The following is a 21810-nucleotide window of genomic DNA, read 5'->3' as shown; positions in this document are numbered from 1 at the left end:
GGAAGTGGAAGAGATGCGGTGGAGAGCATCGTCGACTACGTCTGTGGGGAAATTGCGGTCCTTGAAGAAGGAGGCATCTGGGTTGTACGGTTTTGGAACTGGTCCTCCTGGGAGCAGATGCGGCGGAGACGAAGGAATTGGGAATATGGGATGGCGTTTTTACAGGGGGCAGGGTGGGAGGAGGTGTAGTCTAGGTAGCTGTGGGAGTCGGTCGGTTTATAGTAAATGTCCGTGTTGATTCGGTTGCCCGAGATAGAAATGGAGAGGTCTAGGAAGGGGAGGGAGGAGTCTGAGACGGTCCAGGTAAATTTGAGGTCAGGGTGGAAGGTGTTGGTAAAGTGGATGAACTGTTCAACCTCCTCGTGGGAGCACGAGGCAGCGCCGATACAGTCATCGATGTAGCGGAGGAAAAAGTGGGGGGGTGGTGCCAGTGTAGCTGCAGAAGATGGACTGGTCCACATATCCTACGAAGAGGCAGGCATATCTATGGCCCATGCGGGTGCCCATGACTATTCCTTTGGTTTGGAGGAAGTGGGAGGATTGGAAAGAGAAGTTGTTCAGAGTGAGGACCTGTTCAGTCAGCCGAAGGAGGGTGTCAGTGGAAGGGTACTGGTTGGTACAGCGGGAGAGGAAGAAGCAGAGGGCTTCGAGTCCTTCGTAATGGGGGATGGAGGTGTACAGGGACTGGATCTCCATGGTGAAGATATGGCGTTGGGGACCGGGGAAGCGAAAATCATGGAGGAGGTGGAGGGCGTGGGTGGTGTCCTGAACGTAGGTGGGGAGTTCTTGGACTAAGGAGGACAGGACAGTGTCGAGGTATGCAGCAATGAGTTCGGTGGGGCAGGAGCAGGCTGAGACAATGGGTCGGCCGGGGCAGTCAGGTTTGTGGATTTTGGGCAGTCTCAGACTCCTCCCTCCCTTTCCTTGACCTCTCCATTTCTATCTCGGGCGACCGAATCAACACGGACATTTACTATAAACCGACCGACTCCCACAGCTACCTAGACTACACCACCTCTCACCCTGCCCCCTGTAAAAACGCCATTCCATATTCCCTATTCCTTCGTCTCCTCCACATCTGCTCCCAGGAGGACCAGTTCCAATACCGAACAACCCAGATGGCCTCCTTCTTCAAAGACCGCAATTTCCCCCCAGAAGTGATCGACGATGCTCTCCACCGCATCTCCTCCACCCGTGAGCCCTGCACCTCCAATCGCCACCAGGACAGAACCCCACTGGTCCTCACCTACCACCTCACCAACCTCCATACACATCGTATCATCTGTCGTCATTTCCGCCACCTCCAAAAAGGCCCCACCACCAGAGATATATTTCCCTCCCCTCCCCTATCAGCGTTCCGAAAAGACCACTCCCTCCGTGACTCCCTCGTCAGGTCCACACCCCCCCCGCTAACCCCATCTCCACTCCTGGCACCTTCCCCTGCAACCGCAAGAAATGCAAAACTTGCGCACACACCTCCCCCCTTGCTTCCCTCCAAGGCCACTAGGGATCCTTCCATATCCGTCAAAATTCACCTGCACCTCCACACGCATCATTTATTGCATCGGCTGCACACGATGTGGCCTCCTCTATATTGGGGAAGCAGCCGCCTACTTGCGGAACGTTTCAGAGAACACCTCTGGGACACCCGGACCAACCAACCCAACCACTCCTTGGCTCAACACTTCAACTCCCCCTCCCACTCCACCAATGACATGCAGGTCCATGGACTCCTCCATTGCCAGACCATAGCAACACGACAGCTGGAGGAAGAGCGCCTCACCTTCCGCCTAGGAACCCTCCAACCACAAGGGATGAACTCAGATTTCTCCAGTTTCCTCATTTCAAGTCCCCCCGACCTTGTCTCAGTCCCAACCCTCGAACTCAGCACCACCTTCCTAACCTGCAATCTTCTTCCTGACCTCTCCGCCCCCACCCCACCCCTACTCCGGCCTATCACCCTCACCTTAACCTCTTCCACCTATCGCATTTCCACCGCCCCTCCCCCAAGTCCCTCCTCCCTACCTTTTATCTTAGCCTGCTTGGAACACTTTCCTCATTCCTGAAGAAGGGCTCATGCCGGAAACGTCGATTCTCCTGCTCCTTGGATGCTGCCTGACCTGCTGCACTTTTCCAGCAACACATTTTCAGCTCTGATTTCCAGCATCTGCAGTCCTCACTTTCTACTAGTTAGAGGACACCAGTTCTGCGTCCCCATGCTGAACAACGGAAAAACTGGCATTGTCGGCATTCCAGAGAAGGTTCACTAGGTTTGTTTTGGGAATGGCAGCATTTTTCCATGAGGGAGAGGTTGACTAGGTTGGGCTTTTACTCATCAGTATTTAGAAGAATGAGAGATGTCCTGAAGAGTGGGTTGAGGTTAAACCCTTTCTCCTCAACATGTTGGATGAAAAGTTGCATTTTGGCATCATTTCAAAAATTAATAATACATCAATAAATGAAACAAAATTATCTTTTAAAATTGTTTTAACATTTTTTTTCAAAGTGTTATTTATAATGATTTGGCTCCATGCATTAGATGACAAATCTGCAATGCCATAGCCATGGAATAGCTTACTTTAAAAATTTAGATACACTAGCCATTCTTCACCACAGTTTAACCTGCTGCTCTTGACATTGAATATTACCAAACTCCCTTCCAGCAACATCCTGGATATTACTCTGAAACCCAATTAGTCCGGTAACATACATACCATGCCTATGAGAACAAGTCAAAGGCTAGTTATTTTGTGGTGAATATTTCACCGCTGAAGTCTCCAAGAGCTTTTCAACTACCTACTAGCTCCTCACATGTTTATATAGCTGCAACTACAACAAGACTGAAGAGACTCAAGTCAGCAGTTACATGCCATCAGATTATAGTCCAGCAAGTCACTCCACCTGACAAAGGAGCAGTGCTCTGAAAGCTTGTAGTTTTAAATAAACCTATTAGACTATAATCTGATGTTGAGTAACTTCTGACTTTATCCATCCCAGTCTACACCAGCATCTCCACATTGAAGAGAGTCTATCCCATTCAAAATAAAGCATGCCACTTGATTAGCTTGCACTAGCATAAACATCCTTTCTCACTGCCAGTGTACCATTTAAGAGACACATTGTAGTAACTCACCAAAGTGTCTTGTCCTGTAACTCTCTGATCATCAAATGAGAGGCCAAGAGCAGCACTTGTCATCATATCCAAGTTTCCCTTCAAGTTGCACCTTATTGACTTTCCTTCAGAGCTACTAGATTAAAATTAATGGAAACCCAATCTAGATTTCTGGGAATACATTTATTGCAGTTGTTCAGAAGGTATTTCATGATCATTTTTATGTAAAGTGTTGTGAACAATAATTGTCAGTCTTTCCGTAAAGTCCAAATCCCTAAGAATGAATTGAAGCATAGATTTTATATGAGTAATGTCCATAACCATGATCCTTGAAAGAACTTTGGAATTATTGAATGGTAGCATGTGTGGTTACAGCTATTGCTATTATGAGCTTGAAATGCCATTTACTGTGAGTTGTAGGTAAAATCTGAACACCAGTTTTTCCTTCACCTTTTGGCCTTCAGAGATGTGATCCAGCATATGACGACAAATGGAAACAGGATGCTTTTTCTTTAAAATGCAAGTACTTCAATGTAATTTTCCAAGGAATTCATTATTCACATGTGCTGTCTGAAATTAATATTAGTGGTAATGTAAGTTTTAAATTGATTCATACAAACTATGTTCTGCATCAACTTGTACTCCAATGTAGCGCATGACATTTGGTAATCAAACCTGAGTTCAACTCCTCTGCAAACTTTGGAAGATAATTTACGCTAATCCTTCAGTGCAACTCGGATGAAGTTGCAGCCATTTTGGATTAGTTGTTATTCCAAAGTCTTCCTTCTAAGGATATCCTTCAAAGAAGAGAGGGAATTTCTTTGGAATCTTGGTCAACGTTGCACCCATGAGTATTTAACGTGCTGTGTAGCAGTTTGAGTTTCTTGTGAAAGATGTTATCTAATTGAAAGTATTTTTTTTCTGTTTCATTTATATTTACATTTTGGTCTTGAATGGTAAACCATCAAAATAAGTGAAGCAGAGCTACTGCTCCAGAGTAAATTCATATCATCAAATGACTGTGGTTTCTCTTTGTGCAGGTATCCCTTGCTTGGAGGGCATTTGAATAAAATCTTTTTATCCTCACAGTAGTTTTGAAGTGAGGGAATGTTCTCAGTTGGGACTGCTGACCATTTTGAAGTGGTGTAAAATAGCGATCCATCTTTCGTATTTCATTTAGTTATGGCCTAATGACATTGTCCAACACAATTATAAAATGATACAAATTACTGACAGTCATCATTCTTTATTTATATATAGAAGTGAATCATTAAGAATAAAAATGAAAAGAAGTGCAAAGAACAAACTTGGAGTAGAGAAACAATAGGAAGAGTGAGACAGCTGGAGAGTGATAATGCATCATAGAGAAAAACCCAAAGAGGAAATTAAAGAATTTGGTTGTGGTTTGGTATCCAGCCTATAGTGCCTTTAGCACTGCATCCAAATGATCAGTGAATCACTGGACAGTGCTGTCTCACATATGTTCACTCAGTCTGTCACTGGATAGGAAGTGTCCTGGCCTGGAAACTGACCCATTTTTCTCACCTTCACAGTCCAAGTGTGCACGAATGCTAGATAGGAAGGGCTTATGCCCGAAACGTCGATTCTCCTGTTCCCTGGATGCTGCCTGACCTGCTGCGCTTTTCCAGCAACACATTTCCAGCACGAATGCTAGATAGACAGACTGCAAATTGATTTGAGTTATTTATTATCACGCCTATTTGAAAGATACAATGAAAAGTGTTTTAAAAGAACTTTTAAAAATTACATAGAGTTCATTGCCTGTGCAAGAGGTCTTCAAACATGTCTCCAGGGTGTCTGCAAGATCTCCCAGGCCTCGAGGCGTCCCTGCTCTGAGTACAGCAGTAACAGCTCCGCCAAGAGTCTGCATTTCAGGCATGCCACAGCCAGGTGTCCCTGCTCCGGACACCATGTCTGCTGCAGCGATATGCCTGCCACCAAGTGTCCTCACTTCAAGCACTGTCATTGCTGCAGCCAATGATCCACCTAGCACTGCCATAGATAATGCTGCACTGTGTCAAGTGTTTTTAGCTCATGGTGATCTGAATCCTTTTCCACAATCCCTGCGTGTCTGTGGTTTCTCTCTGTTGTCAGTATACTTGTGCCTTGACAGGAGAGATGATTGGTTGAAACTTTGCCCACATGCATAAAACATGTATGGTTTCTGCCTACTTTGGTGCTTGTTCCTTCCATGTTCACAATCCCATGATATTCCTGTTAGAATAAATTGACTAACACTCTCAGATCCTGATGTAATGTCTGGTCTCTGTTTCCCGACTGGAAATCATCCTCTTATACCCTGAAACTCAATGCTCACATTCAAAGATAACACCTATGTCCTGACGAATCGAGTATTCCTTTCAAGTTTTGTTTGTGTGTCTGGTTGGCGTTTCCCAATACCAACTCTCTTGGAATATTACAAGAAGTTCACAAAGTTCTTCCATCCATTTGCCTGATCCATCACTCTCTCCTTTCCATCTACGCCACAATATTTGTAGTTCCAACAACATTAAACCATGTCCATCACTATCATTCACTTCACAGAATCCCTACAGGACGGAAACAGGCCATTTGGCCCAACTGGTCCACACCAGCACTCTGAAGGTCATCTCCCCCCCCCCCCCCCCTGCCCCCCTCCTTCCCTGTAATCATGCATTTCCCATGGCTAACCCACCTAAGCTTGCACATCACTGAACACTATGGGCAATTTAGAATAGCCAACTTGCACTTCATTGATCTGTGGGAGCACCCGGTGAAAACACTGGGAGAACTTGCAAACTCCACACAGACCGTCATCCAAGGATGGAATCGAACCCTGGTCCCTGGTGCTATGAGGCCACCATTTGCCAACCAATGAGCCACCCTTTCATGTTTGACATTGAAACTAGCACCTGGAATTTCCACAAGATGTTTTTAAATCTAGTGTTGTGACCCTAAGTCAATAGAATGAGTGCAGATCTTTAGTTGGGTGTTCAATAGTATGGCTTCAGCTACCTTGACATTCAATTAAAGGAATTTGTGCCTCATTCAATGACTTGGATGTTAGTTTTCCTGTTAACATTATGAAGGTGTTTTCATGGATTGAAGAAGGTGCTGAAAAGCAGGCTGTTGCCTCAGTTTCCATATGTGATTATATGATCTGTCTTTCTGCGGATGATTTCACCAAAGAGCAACAATTAGATTTTTAGATTTTTTTTTTTAAGATTCCCTACAGTGTGGAAACAGGCCCTTCGCCCCAACAAGTCCACAGTGATCCTCCGAAGAGTAACCCACCCAGTCCCATTTCCCGCTGACTAACGCACCTAAACACTATGGGCAACTTAACATGGCCAATTCACCTAACCTGCACATCTTTGGACTGTGGGAGGAAACCCTGGCGGGTGAGGAATAGGGAGACAAAAGGGGAAATGAAATGACCGTGAGAGGAGAAACCATTGGAGATGTGCAGCCTATGGATAAGTATGAATAGGACTGAAGAAGTATGGTACAATGAATCAGTGCTGTAGAACTTTTGAAAATAAGGAAAAAATTAACCATTTCTGTAATTATAGAAGATATCATGACTTTGACCTAGATGACTTCAGTGCAGCGGAGAATGGGCTGAAGTGATTGGAGAATTGATGGTATAACATGTTCAAAGGTCATTGTAAATGATTTGCATGGGAGTATTAACATTGTAGCTAACTAAGCTGAGTGAGAGATTGATTCGCTGCTTATGTGTATGTATCTAAAACCATGGCTCATGTTGCACTGTGACTTGCATGCAAGCTAAATAATACCAATGCAAACTTTATATAGTTGATACTCACCATTGTAAAAAAAAGAATGTAGATAGCAACTTGTGCTTTGGATGTCACATTTTTTTAAAAAAATGCAGACAGAAGAGTAAGGGCTTGTGAGAAAATGTTTTGGCAACCACTTGATATGAGTGGTTTTTGAAATGTGGGTAGATTAGTTCTATAATTGTTTAAAAGTGAACAGACACTAGAGTTTTCCAAATTTGAATGAGTACTGAGTTTTATTTCAATACTTCCAAGTGCACAGACCTATCTGGAATACCTTGGAGAAATACGCAGGAGATAAATCCTATTAACGGACAAATAAAACTTTGAAAAGTGCAGAGTGCTGTGAATTGTGGGGACTAAGTCCAAATTAAGAAGTGCTGCGAGGATTGCTCATAGTTTTGTAGTCAGTTATAAATAAAGCTGTTCAACTTAACAAAAGATTTTTCTTTAAATTTGGTTGGTATTTTCCAATTTTTGCTGCATAAATGTTGTTGACATGTGTAACACCCTCAACTTCCTAAAGAAAGTCTAAATCTAAAGGTTTACCAATGCTACTTGCTGACCAAATGAATCACACCAATTTTAGCTTAAATGCTGCTTTTTTTCCCTCTATTATTTGGTAAGATCATTCAATAGCTATTGTTCTTTAAATAATCTTTTCTAAGATTAAATTCACTTCACTTAAATTTCTGTGACTTCGTTCCTGGTTTAAATTGCCTTGATGTAGCATTTATGGGCATAGAATGAGACTACACCAAGCTTTTAATTTATAGTGGGCAGAAAAGTAATATTGATGATCTTGGAGGAACATGTCAAATTTGAATAAGCAAAACAAGTTATTTACAAATACATTTTTGTCACAAATCCTTAATTGAATGAGTGACTTATACATCCTCCACTTCCACAATACTGTGAAGCAGAAAGACCCACAAGTCGGGCTGGATTTTAATTCTTGAGTTGGGATTGCAGTTGGGTGAGAGAAAGTGATGGCAAATATATGGTTCAGGAAGTTCTGATTTCATTTTCAGTGCTAGTGTGATAAAGTCTCCAATGGGCCCTTGTGGTGATTGCTGAAACAGATCTTTCAGGATCTTCAAGAGGATGGATGAGTTTTAAAATATTTTCTAAACCACAGCAGCCAGTCAACATACAAAGATCTAAATTAGAATTAGAAGTAGGCCATTCTGTCTTTCAAATATGTTCCACCATTCAATAAGATCTTTGTGTGTTATAAATTCTACATTCTCCTTTTATCCTTGATTACCTTTGATTCCCTTGGCTAATAAGAATTGACCTCCTTATTTTAAACCCTGATACCATCACATTGTGAGCCAGATAGTGTCAAAGTTGCACAAAACGCTGGAGAAAAAATTCCACGTATCAATCTCAAATATGATCTCCTCTGAACTGCCTCAAATACATTTACATACTCTTTTCCTTAAATAAGGAGAGCAAAACTATACCCAGTGTGGGTTCACTGTTGTCTTGTATAACTGAAGCATAACATCCAATATTTGTGCACAATTCCTCTCGTAATAAATGCTGGCATAATGTTAACCTTTTTAAATTATTTCCTGTAAATGCATAGTAACATTGTGTGGACCATGCAGTAATACACCTTGATTAGCTTTACAGTAAAATAAGCAGGAAAGCACCAAAGAGGTTGTTGAAATTGCGCAGGGGAGAGGTTAGAAGAGGCAGGGATGACCTCTGGGCAAAAACCATGGGCTATGGCTATTAACATGATGGAATCTGGCCATTCGACCAAGCTGTTATACAGTTTATTCAAAGGAAGGGACAGTGCTACCAGAAATGGGTCCACCTCTGCTGCACCTGCACATCATTGAGCCAGTGTCGTGGCAGTTTCATGCAGCATGAGAAAGGCCCCAGGGCAATCCTTGAGGTGGAATTGATTGAATCCATGTGGTCGTCCATGTACAGACCTCAGAATTTTATAAACAAGAAACCTCCCTATTGCATCAATATTCAGCTCGTGTATAACCTTCCACTGCTTCCCACAGAACCAAGCCTGTTTCACTTCTCCCAACCCACCTCTAGTTATGTGTTTAGATGTAGCGTTACTCTCTGAGGAAGTGATTTCTGACTCCTCCACGAAATCGGCAGACGGGAAGTGAAAGTCACCATTGTTCCAGAGGACTGTAGGCCCTCACGTTCATTAGTGAGGGCAATGACTAATAGGGGCAAAGTTGAGAATGCAAGGGCTTTGTGTGATCTCAGTCAGTAAAGGAATTGAAGCCATGCTATTGGCATAACACTGCAGCATAAACCAGCAGTCCAGCCAACTGAGCTATCTGACCCTATGCCATTATGCTGGCAGCTAATAGCAAACCTGAGATTCTCCTTGGTTTAAGATGTGATTTTCTGTCTTGACTGCACTAATGGAGCATTGTAATGAATAACCACCTGGCTTTCCATCATGATCAAAACATACTGAATCACATGACAGAGCAAAGGGGAGTGAGGAGGCAGAGCAAGAGAAAAGCCCAGTATCCTCTGAGAAGAAGCAGACAAAAGAGAAATGCTAAGGCACTACAAGGAAGAAGAGTCTGATACAGGCAGTGTACTGGAAAGACATGATGGTTGCCATATCCCGATAGTGAGCAAGGGACTCATGCAGAATGCATGTTGTGACAGATTCACCGATCTGGCCATGACTTAGCTGAAAGTCTATGAGTAGTTAAGCAACAGAGATGTGCCTGCTTGCCTTGGACCAAGTCTGAGCTTTCACAAGAAGGTCAACTTTTTTTTCAACTATTTTGCCATTACAAAGGGAGGGACTGTTGGCCGCAGTCTCCTCTGGCAGCAGGGAGGACCTAATGAGATCTGCATATGTTATAAATCATCTTGACATTGAGATGTGAAGAGCACGCTAACCTTGCAAAAAGGTTTCTTAAATTACTTCACCTATAATTAAAATACATGTAACAAACCGCAATGATCCATTTGGTGATCACTGTAATTGCTCCTATAGCATGTTCTTGTGGCTTCAGAGGTGGTGTAGGCAGGCTGCTCATTTCCTCTACTGAGCAGCTGTGACGATCTTGATTCGCCTTGTTGTGCACTGGGGCTTTCTATATCTCTACAGCACAGGCATCCTATTATGTAGCTCTCCCTGAGATTCGTCTCTGTGCCTCAGCCATCTCCTCCTGTAGCTGCTGTTCTCCTCATCCAGTGCCACCACTAATGTCTTGGGATGTATTGTATCTAGTGCTAATGCCTGACATTCCAGTCTGATGTAACACTGCATTCTCTGACTTCTCTTGTTCTTTAGAGGGATTCCTCAGCTTGTGGAGATGGACATGGAGACTCTCAAAGTTTATCAATAACATACATCACACACCCACCCAGTTGAGTAGACAAACAGTATTACCAACCCAAACAATCTCTCACCAGAACCATTTCCCAAACACCACCATCTAAAACCTCCCAGCATGTATGCTTTTGTGATTCTCTTCCGCATGAGAAATAGGGGTCCTGCCATCACCATTACCAACATGCTGTTGTGAAGACTCCCTGGCAATGTCTGTAACCCTCTCTTCCATGGCTTGTAAAGCCCTCATTGGTGATGTCCCCCTCATTGCCTATGAAAGTGACATTGTCATTGTGCACTGTCCCTTCTACAAGAATGAGGGGAAGATGGGACAAAGGAATGCTACTTGGAGAAAGGTAGATCCTTGTATGATGTGAGAGAGCAATTATATATTGATGGCTCCACTCCTAAACCCGTGGGTGCTGCCTTGGTCTCTTCCTGGATTCAGACTTTTCCAGCATCCTTCCAGCTGCTCTGAATAATGCATGCTGCAAATCAATACGAAAACCAAATAGCGGGATGTGTCTCTCTCTTTTTCCAGAACAGGTCATGAAGCATTCGCCATCACTGCATTCATGTTTGGCAGTATTTCCCTGAGGCACTTGCCACCTCAGCAATTTGGACCCATATCCTCTCAGCGAGGGCCAGGGATAATTTGTGAGTTGCCAGTTAAAGAATGACTCTCTTCTCATTGCCTGCATACCTGAATATATTGAGATGTTGTTTGGTGAATCATGCAGCTCACTAGTTCTGACTCTCCTGCCTGTTTGGATTACTATGACTTTCTGGTCTTGGAGTAGATGATGTACATGAGTCAGAGTGTGCATGCCTCATTATCTTAGCATGTTTACATGATAACGAGAGGCTGACAGCTCATTTGAATAACACTGTTGCAGTTTATAGACTTGGTGGCTGTGTTGTTGTTGAAATACTAGTGTAACGTGTGTTGTTTTTTTAAATGTTTTTATTGAAAATTTTAACATGTTTTAACAAGTTTACAAAAGAAAACTTAAAAAAGACCCAAGTATAAACATTGATATACAGTTGAATCTTAAATAAATGATAACCAAAATCTATCAAACAAGAAAAAAAAATACCAAGAGAAAAAAAAAGACAAAACTCAACTAACTACTCATCTAACTTAAATCTAACCAGAGTGTATCATTAAAATTCTTACATTATTCAAGAGAAAAAAAAATCCAACGGATAACACATGAATTGAGCAGTGATATACCTGCTCGGAATGTGTTAACATCAGATCACAACAAAACCCATATTTATCCAAAACATCCCGAGCATAGAGCATATAAAATTCACAAAAATAAAGCTCTTTAGTACGTTCAGATCAATATAACAAAAAACAACTATTTCTAAATACTAAAAAAAAATATAAAACTTTTTAAAATGGAGATCTCCCCTTTATTCCCAGGGGGCATCACTTCCTTTCCAAAAAACCCAACATAACCTCTCCCAACCAGTGCCCCACCCTTGACCCAGGCACCCCACGATAGGATAAAGAAAATTCAAGTATACTACTGAACTAGAACTAACAGTGAGTTCCCTATTTCCCCCCCCACCACCCACACCAACACCTGGATATATTTGGAATCGCTAAGTAAGGGATGAATAAATAAACCCTTCTTCCCACTCCCCCCCGGAGATAATATTAAACAATAAGGTAATGATGAAAGGAAATAAAAGAGGGGGGTAAACCGGGGTGAGGGTAGGGCAAAACAACATCAATTAACTCCTTATAATTTGTCTAAGAGAGTCCAAAAGTTCCTTGGCCTTCTCTGGTGATCCGAAGTTATACACGGACCCTTCATGGCTAAAGTGTAGTATAGCTGGGTAGTGCAAGGAGTATTGAATGTTTAAATCCCTTAAACACTTCTTTGCTTCATCAAATGCCTTCCTCTTTCAGACCAAAGCTGGGGAAAAGTCCTGAAATAACATAATCTTGGATCCTTTATAAGTCATGGCTTGGGGATCATTCCCAAGATTTCTGGAGGCTTCCAGGAGCATCTCTCTCACCTTTTAGCTCTGCAGCTGGAACAGGACTGGGCGGGGACACTGGTTCGAGCCGGGTCTGCGTATTGCAAGCCGGTAGGCCCATTCTACCCTTACCTGGCCTGATTCAGCCTCCAGATTCAATAACTGTGGAAGCCACTGTTCAAGGAACCTTGTAAGCTGGCCGCCTTCTGCCCGTTCAGGAAGGCCCAGCAAACAAATATTTTTTCGACGACCTCAATTCTCGAGATCGTCAGTGTGATTCTCTAAGGCCCGGACTTGCTGCTCAAGAGTCCGGACCCGATCCATGGCCGATTCTGCAATGGCCTCGGAGGTCGTGGCCTTTAGCTCCGCCCCTCCGACTCTGCATTCAATTTCTTTGATGTCTCGGCCATGCTTTTGTAGCGCGGCTGAGAATGAATTCCACCGATTTCGGGACTCTATGAAAGCATCGATCTTCGCATCGAGTTTGGAGATTATTTCCGCGAGGCTCGCCACCGTAGGTAAGTCCCCCGGGGCAGCTGCGGATGCCTGTGCTGCAGCTGGGGAGGGTGGGGGAGGGGCTCCTGCCTGCTGAGAACTGCGGGCTCTTTTCCCCTAGTCATTTTTATAGGAGACTGAACTGTATAAATTTAGTACTAAACCACTAATTACATTAAGTAAAAACTATTTTTAATTGATTTGGTGAGTATGGTGGAGGAGGGTGGCCCACTCTGCCTAGGTCTTGGGAGGAGCACTATAGACTCAGACTTGCTGAGTCGCCGCCATCTTGGATCCCCTCGTAACGTGAGTTGTTAACATATTGTAATACTGTAGGGGCCAGATTTCCAGCACACTAGCCCAGTGAAGTGAGCCACTATCCAAGGCCAAACTATACACCTTGTGTACAATAGCTGCAGCAGGTACTAGCTATCAGATACCCCTCCTTGATTGTTTTGATTGAGACGTGAGTGGTAGCTAGAGTTCTATTCCTGTTATTCTTTGAAGACATACAATGAAACATTTATGTTTCCCTGAACAACAGGCTTTGTTTGGGGTTTAAAATCTCAACAGAAATGTATCTTTTGAAATGGAGCATCAATTTTAATTATGTACATGGGTTGGGCTTAAGCACAAACTTTTTGATGTTGTGGAAATAGTGCAATAGCTGAATTAATGTTGGCACTTAACTATTGCCACACTATCATCTGAGGCCATTTATAACACCAGTTTGATTTTGCTATTTTTCAGGATGGTTAGAAGAACTACTCAAATTGATCACTGGAATGATCAATTGTTCTGAAGAATTTTTGTGAAGAAGTGACTGGTTAACAAATGGAATGCAGTAGACATAAATTATATATATTTTCAGAAGGCATTTTATAGACCATATTGAAGAGGCTTATTAAAAGTTCAGATACATGGTATAAAGACACATAGCAGGATGAATAGAAAGATAGTTGATTGCAGATGTATTTGGATGAACGGGTGTTGGTCAGGTTGGCGGCGAAATGGATTATGGTAAATGTTGATGAGTTGAACGTGGGCTCATTGAATACTGTCTTACTTTGACACGGTGTTTGACTCTTAACTACCCTCTGGACTATTAAGGATGGCAAATACATGCTGGCTGGTCAGCAATGCCCATATGCAGAGGAATATAACAGATAATTTAAATGTTGAATGTGTGAGTATAAAGCCATAAAAATAGTTCCAAGCCTTATAGGTTTTATAAATAAGTATATTGAGTACAAGAGTAAAGAATTAATAATTTAAAGCTCGAATACATTGGCTTGAGTATAGCATAAAATTTTGGTCACCCTTAGTCACCCTTTTATAGAAAAGATATTGAAGCTATTAAGCTCACAGCATCCGTTCACAAGGATGATCCCAGGGATTGGGAATTAATGTCAAGAGATTGACACACTGGAAACATTTCAATTGGAAAGAAAAAGAAAATGTTTTTAAAAATCAGGATGGGTTTTGAAATATCGTATTTTCTTTTTGATCAAAGGTAGTTTAATTAAAATTGTCCTTAAGAGAACAAGATAAGAAGGTATGAGATACTTGTGCATTCAGCAGAATATTGGAACATGGAACATTTAATAATAGGGGATAGTTAAAGCAGCAGCCATTACATTCTTTAAAGGAATGTTAGATAAACATCCAAAGCACAAGAAGGTGCAACACTTTGAAGCAATATTTGTTTTGATTTGCCCCTACAAAAAGTCAACACAGTCAAAATAAAACAAAATCTCTTTCTCTGCTGAAGATATCTACGAATCTGCACTGGGGCTAAAGCAGTTATTTTAATAAATACATCAGTTAAGAGATGTATATTGTGCATGATCAGCTTCATAAAATCATAAGAAATAGGAACAGGAGTAAGCCATTTAGCCTCTTGATCTTGTTCTATCAATCAGTAGGAGCATGCCTGATCCAGCATATCACTCTGTGGGAAGGAAATCCAAAGACACTCAACCCTCTGAGAGAAGAAATTCTTCCTCATCTCAGTCTTTAAGTGGAAACTTTATTGCTGGAACAGCACAGCAGGTCAGGCAGCATCCAGGAAGGAAATCCAAAGACACTCAACCCTCTGAGAGAAGAAATTCTTCCTCATCTCAGTCTTTAAGTGGAAACTTTATTGAAGAAGGGCACAGGCCCTTCTTCAGGAAGGGCCTGTGCCCGAAACATCGAATCTCCTGTTCCCTGGATGCTGCCTGACCTGCTGTGCTGTTCCAGCAATAAAGTTTCAACTTTGATCTCCAGCATCTGCAGACCTCACTTTCTCCTCAGTCTTTAAGTGGCATCCTTTTATTCTGACGCTGTGCCCTCTGGTTCTAGACTCTCCCATGAAGGGATACATCCTCTATGTTTACCGTCACACTGCATATGAATCTTATGTCTTTCTGATAATCAGTTTGTAAACGTCTTATTATCTGCTTTATTGCTGTCTAATGTCAGCTTGCAGAACAAGGCTATATTCCAGTAGGGTTTATTCAATGTATGTTTTGCCCAATGTGCGCACCCTTTGCATTCTTTCCACTGCAATACTTAATGATGTGTTACAATTTTATTGCTATGAATTTTGGGACTTGTTTGAAGAATTAAACAATGAGCCTATTTTCCTTTGACATTTAAAGCAATAATTTTCATCTGACATTGCATAGTTGTTGGAGGTAATCATGAGGGACAAGACTTACATGAATTTGGAAAGGCAAGGACTGATTAGGGATAGTCAACATGGCTTTGTGCGTGGGAAATCATGTCTCACAAACTTGATTGAGTTTTTGAAATGTAACAAAGGGGATTGATGAAGGCAGCGTGGTGGACATGATCTGTATGGACTTCAGTAAGGCGTTCGACAATGTTCCCCATGGGAGACTGGTTAGCAAGGTTAGATCTCGGAATACAGGGAGAACGAACCATTTGCATACAGAACTGGCTCAAAGGTAGAAGACAGAGGGTGGTGATGGAGGGTTGCTTTTCAGACTGGAGGTCTGTAACTAGTGGAGTGACACAAAGATCGGTGCTGGGTCCACTACTTTCCATCATTTATATAAATGATTTGGATATGAACATAGGAGGTATCATTAGTAAGTTTGCAGATGACACCAAAGTTGGAGGTGTGGTGGACAGTGAAGAAGGTTACCTCAGATTACAACATAATCTTGATAAGATGGGCCAGTGGGCTGAGGAGTGGCAGATGGAGTTTAATTTAGATAAATGCGAGGTGCTGCATTTTGGGAAAACAAATCTTAACAGGACTTACACACTTTAATGGTAAGGTCCTAGGGAGTGTTGTTAAACAAAGAGACCTTGGAGTGCAGGTTCATAGCTCCTTAAAAGTGGGGTTGCAGGTAGATAGGATAGTGAAGAAGGTGTTTGTTATGCTTTTTTTTATTGGTCAGAGTATTGAGTACAGGAGTTGGGAGGTCATGTTGTGGCTGTACAGGACGTTGGTTAGGCCACTTTTGGAATATTGCATGCAATTCTGGTCTCCTTCCTATTGGAAAGATGTTGTGAAACTTGAAAGGGTTCAGAAAAGATTTACAAGGGTTGGAGGATTTGAGCTATAGAGAGAGGCTGAACAGGCTGGGGCTGAGGAGTGATCTCATAGAGGTTTATAAAATCATGAGGGGCATGGATTGGATGAATAGACAAAGTCTTTTCCCTGGGGTGGGGGAGTCTAGAACTAGAGGGCACAGGGTTAGGGTGAGAGGGGAAAGATATAAAAGGGACCAAAGGGGCAACTTTTTCACATAGAGGATGGTACGTGTTTGGAATGAGCTGTGGTGAGGCTAGTACAATTGCAACATTTAAAAGGCACCTGGATGGGTATATAAATAGGAAGGATTTAGATGGATTTGGGCCAAATGCTGCCAAGTGGGACTAAATTAGGTTGGGATATCTGGTCGGCATGGACGAGTTGGACCGTAGAGTCTGTTTCCATGCTGTACATGTCTATGACTGTATAACAGTGCTTGCACAGTTTTCGTCATTACAAAGAAAGCTACATTCTACTTAGTGTTTTTTTTTAAATGGATAGCAGAATCAACTTGTGGTTTGTGAGAACAGTGACAAATATAGCTCATGCTATCATAATGATAACAGAAAATGCTTGGTGCACCATTTCACATGTTGTGAGATCTTGTGGCTCAGTTATCATAGAGTCCCTCCAGTGTGGAAACAGGCCCCTCAGCCCAGCAATTCCACACCAACCCTTCAAAGAGCTTCACACCCAGACCCATTCCCCTATTACTCTACATTTACCCCTGACTAATGCACCTAACCTACACATCCCTGAACACAATGGACAATTTAGCATGACCAATTCATCTAACCTGCGCATCTTTGGATTGTGAGAGGAAACTGGAGCACCCGGAGGAAGCCCACGCAGACACTGGGAATGTGTGCAGATACAGAGAATATGTGCAAACTCCACACAGACAGTCACCTGAGGCTGGAATCGAACTCTGGTTCCTGGTGCTGTGAGGCAACAGTGCTAACCACCGAGCCACTGTGTCGTTGTTAACAGCGCTGCCTATGATCCAGAAAGCCTAGGTTCAAATCTCTCACCGGGTATGTTGTACGTACTCTCTGAATCTGATTTGGTATCCAGCTAGGAAGGAGAGGAAAAAATAGAAAGATGATGGAGCATCTCGTCTTATCTGTTTGCATAGAACTGTGGTTTGTTAGGGAACACAGTTGATGTGCTTCAATATGTGTAGGAGGAATGTGTACCATTTACCAAATTAGTTTTAATTTGATTTCTATGCATACCTTGAAACACCACAATAGTGATTCTTATTGTCTGTGTTCAAAGTAACAGTGCTTTTTTAAACTGGTCACTGCAGATGTAATGGAGCTAGAAATAAGAGTTTGGAGAGGATACTGTAATGAGTCCTCATGGTCCCACCATTGCTAGTGAAAATAATGTACTTTTCTTCCTTGCCAAACTGTGAAAATGTTCCTTCTCAGTGACCATGAAGATATGCTAGAATTTGTAAACTTTGGGCAAATATTCCTTTTTAGTTACAGTTGGTTGATGGACAGTAATCCTGTACTAATCCTTGCACTATGTTGGTACTACGTGAATTGTTGCTGAACCTGCATTGAGATTTATTAGAGACATAATTAATTCAATTGGACAACTGCAATCCACGCACTAAGGCCTTAACTTCACTTTTGCCTACAGTTTCCAGAGGGTACCAGTCTGTTTTTCACTCCGGAACTCAGGTAATTAATGCTATTTGAAATTAAATCCAATATTTGGTTTATTGGACGGTTTTTCTGGAGCTGGCCTGATGGCAATATCAATTAAATAGATTTTCATGTTTCAAATGATATACTATGTTTCTTACAGAAATGGCACAAATAGTGCAGACCAATGGAACCCAGCCTCTTAGCAAGACATGGGAACTCAGCTTATATGAGTTACAGAGAACACCTCAGGTAAATATAACAATTACATCAATATTTCTATTCCAAATTTAATGTTGTGTACCTCTCTTAGTGGACCATGTCATTCTATAGCAAATAACATGTAATTGGGAAACATTAGGAAAATAACTTGTACACCTGAACTTGGCATCCTGATTTCTCAACTTAGAGAAAGAAAACATTTTCTTTAACTATAAAGTTAATGGCATCTTTGGTAAATTGGCACTATGAGCTTTGTGCGAACAGGAAATAATTAACTACTGAATTTAGGAATCCACTAAACAACATCAACCTAACAATAAATGAAATAACCAAAAACACAAGCACTCAATGATCCAGTTGGAGATTGACCAACATCAATTCACCTGTGAATTTGAGAATCTGCTTTCCTTTGTAAATGAAAGTAAATGGAACCATGTGCAGAATTTTCCCATCACTCAAGTGGCATGAGCAATGACAAAAATTGAAGGAAAATATAGCAAAATCGTGGAAAAAAGGCTCGATTTCCCCTTAATATTGCAGCAGGGAGTTCTGACTCTCACTAATTGGTGACTAGTTTTCTTTTGTGTATTTGCAAGCGATTATGGGCTATTCTCTTTTCATTTCTCTACAGCTTGCAATTCTCCTCTCCTTCTCTGAGAAACTAGATGGCAACAATACCTGACTTCAGTCAGAGCAGTTACCTGGTGGATGTAGTTCACCACTTCTGTCTCCAGGCCACTGTTTTAATGTCCTTTCACCAATGTGTCCTTGAAGATTCCATGGACAGTGTCCTCCCCGGCCCTTTGTGCACCAAAGCTGACATCACCAAACCAACAGATTTATTATGTTATTATCACTGATCCATTTCAGTCTTTCAGAATTTCACTTTGGAGCACAGGGGTGTACAGATATTTCTTGCATCTCGACATGATTTATCTGATAGCTGTTAGCTTAATTTCTTAGTGATCTCACACTTTTTATGCTCACCTGGTGGCTGCTAGCCTCTGTGCATTGCGTAGCTTTTTAACCAGAGGACGGGAAGGACTGCTAGTTGTAGAGGATGAGGGGTAGGTGGGAACTATTGGTGCTATGTGCAATAGTAACATTGGTAGTGTTTGAGCCTGCTATCTCTGTCTTTGGCTGACTATGTTTGCTGCCTTGGCCACCCACCTCTGGGTAGAGGGTGGCTCACCTCTCCGCCCATGCTGGATGCTCGCTTTGCTTTCTGAGGCTTTTTAGTATTAAAATAAGACAGTTTGGGTAGTTCGTGGAATGATATGCAGCTGGGTTGTTAAATATGGCACCATCAGTTTGTACAGCAACCAAACCCAGCAGTGATGGCAATTAACCTTCTCCTGCCATATGATTTCACATGAAGTGTGTTGTTGAGGGGCAGAAGATAGTGAGAAATGCCATTGTGACATCACTGCCATCAAACTCCCTGAAAATGACCCTTGGCCTGAGAATGGGAAAGCCCAGCCCCTTGACACTATTTGAAGAGGAGCAGGAAATTCGGACTGTGACCAACACCGTGAAAAGCAGGAGCTGGCGACTCTTTGATATTTGTGAGATTTTTGCTATGCACGTACTCCATAATACGTTTTCATATATCAGTGAAGAGAGTCACAGAATTGTTTTGGTGCAGAAACAGGCCATTTGGCCCATCATGTGTGCACTGGCTTTCTAAGCATATTAACTTAGTTTCAATCTCCAGTCTTTTCCCTGTAAACTTGCAATTTGGATATTATTTAAGTAAAAACAGTGCTGTCTAGAAGACCTACATTGAATCTGCCTCCACCACATTTCCAGATGGTTCATTTGTACCATAAGTACTTGTAGTGTGTCAACAAAACTTATCACCTCACGTTTACTTTTGTAACAAATCACATTAAAACTGTGCTTCTGGTTCTCAATCTATTTGAGTGGGAACAGTTTCTCTTTATACTCTTTGTCCGTACCCTTCATAATTTTGAAATCTTTTTATCAAATCTTCTCTAACCTTTCTCCTCTTCAAGGAAAGCTATCCCAACTTTTCCGATCTTTCCTCATGACTGAAGTGTCTTATCCCCAAAACCATCTGTGTAAACCTCTTCTGCACTCTCCAATGCATTCACATCCTTCTAATATTATGGTGGCTGCACACTGTATCGCAGTACTCCAACTGAGGTCTATCTAGTGCCATTTATATAGTTTCATCATTAATATCCAAGCTTTTGTATTCTGTACCCTTTCTATATGAAGTGTTCGAACACGTCAGTAATTAATTGACTGTGAAGTTTTTTGGACATCCTGAGAAAGTGAAAGACACCACATTATTGCTAGTTTATTTATCTGATCTATTTATAAATTAAACTCTGCTCTTCTGTTAATAAAAAAAAAAACACAGGGAAATGCAGCACCTGCTAGAAATTAGTTGTCAGAAAAGGATTAGAATATATTTCCAAATAAATCTTAGCAACGCAGCTCATAAAATCATAGTTAGAGATGAAGTCAATATAGTTTTGTGAAAGCATTTTATAGAGTTCTTCAGAATGTAATGAAGATGGCAGATAAAGAGAATCATTAATTGTTATGTACTTGGATTTTTATAAACCATTTAGTATGGGGAGGTTAATTTGCAAAGAGTTACGCTAATATATTAGCATGGATATAAAATGCTTAATGGACAGGAAGTAACGTAAAGTTGCCATAGTCCCAGAGGATCATAGGACTGCTCACTATTAGAGAGAAATGACTGGTGATGAGTTTAACCTGAGGTTCACCACACCTCAGGTGAGAGGACAGGTTGAGAAGTCAGAACCGTCTCAGTGACCTTAGCCGGTACAATAATTGGCCACACGCTGTTGACATTTGTCTACATCGCAAACTACTTGTTCAGCTAATTGCCTAATTTACCACCTTTTGAGGACAGGAAGTAGAAAGTTGGGATAAATGGGGCATTTTCAAGTTGGCAAATTCTGACTGACTAAAATAAAGTGAAGACTGTAGTTGCTGGAGATAAGTGTTGAGAGTGTGTGGTGGTGGAACAGCACAGCAGTATCCGAACAGCAGGAAAATCAATGCTTTGGGCAGGAACCCTTCATCAGAAAGACTCTGACTAACTGTCATGGAGATCATTATTGGGCAATCTACATGAATGACTTTGAAGATAAACAGAGTAACGTATCCAAATTTGCTGATGATGCAGAGCTAGCTGGGAAGGTAAATTGTGAGGAGGACACAGCGGTTGTGAGTGGGCTCCAAACTGGCAAATGTACTAAACTGAGGAAGAATGTGGTTATTCACTTTGGTACAAGAAAAACAAAAAAACAGAATATTTTTCAAGAAATGAAGTTCACAATTTGAAAACCAAAGAGCATGTTGGTCTTAATTGCAAAGGGTTTGGAATACAAGAATAAGGAACTCGCGCTACAATTTTACATCTGGAACCTTGTCCGTGGTTTAGGTTTCCACATTTCAGGGCGTAATTGTTGTTGGAAGTGGTGCAATGAACTTCCACTAGACTGGTACCTGGGAATCTGGATTAGAGAAGTTGCTTTCTGATGAGGTTCAGCTAATTGAGGCTGTCCTCTGTGGTGTTTAGAAGAATGAGAGGTGATCGCATTGAAACATGCAACATTCTGAAGGAGCTTGACAATGTGTCAATGTTC

General features: G+C 41.8%; 1 protein-coding gene across 7 annotated transcripts in view; it reads left to right on the top strand.

Annotated features, from left to right (window-relative positions):
- The window catches only part of rnf2 (ring finger protein 2), a 49793-nt gene that overhangs the window by 9864 nt on the left and 18119 nt on the right, over positions 1 to 21810 (top strand). For 4 of the 7 annotated variants that reach the window (XM_043699554.1, XM_043699552.1, XM_043699553.1 and 1 more), the window contains 2 exons: positions 17934 to 17974; positions 18102 to 18190. In XM_043699554.1, coding sequence (XP_043555489.1) covers positions 18104 to 18190 — 87 coding nt within the window. In that variant the 5' untranslated portion in view covers positions 17934 to 17974; positions 18102 to 18103. Of the gene's footprint in view, positions 1 to 17933; positions 17975 to 18101; positions 18191 to 21810 lie in introns of those variants that run through there. The other 3 variants (XM_043699558.1, XM_043699557.1, XM_043699556.1) reach the window with 1 other exon arrangement.

The sequence above is a fragment of the Chiloscyllium plagiosum genome, chromosome 11 (assembly GCF_004010195.1).
Source record: "Chiloscyllium plagiosum isolate BGI_BamShark_2017 chromosome 11, ASM401019v2, whole genome shotgun sequence".
Taxonomy (NCBI): Eukaryota; Metazoa; Chordata; class Chondrichthyes; order Orectolobiformes; family Hemiscylliidae; genus Chiloscyllium; species Chiloscyllium plagiosum.
Note: the sequence above shows the minus strand (reverse complement) of the source record. Positions and strands in the feature narration are given on the sequence as shown.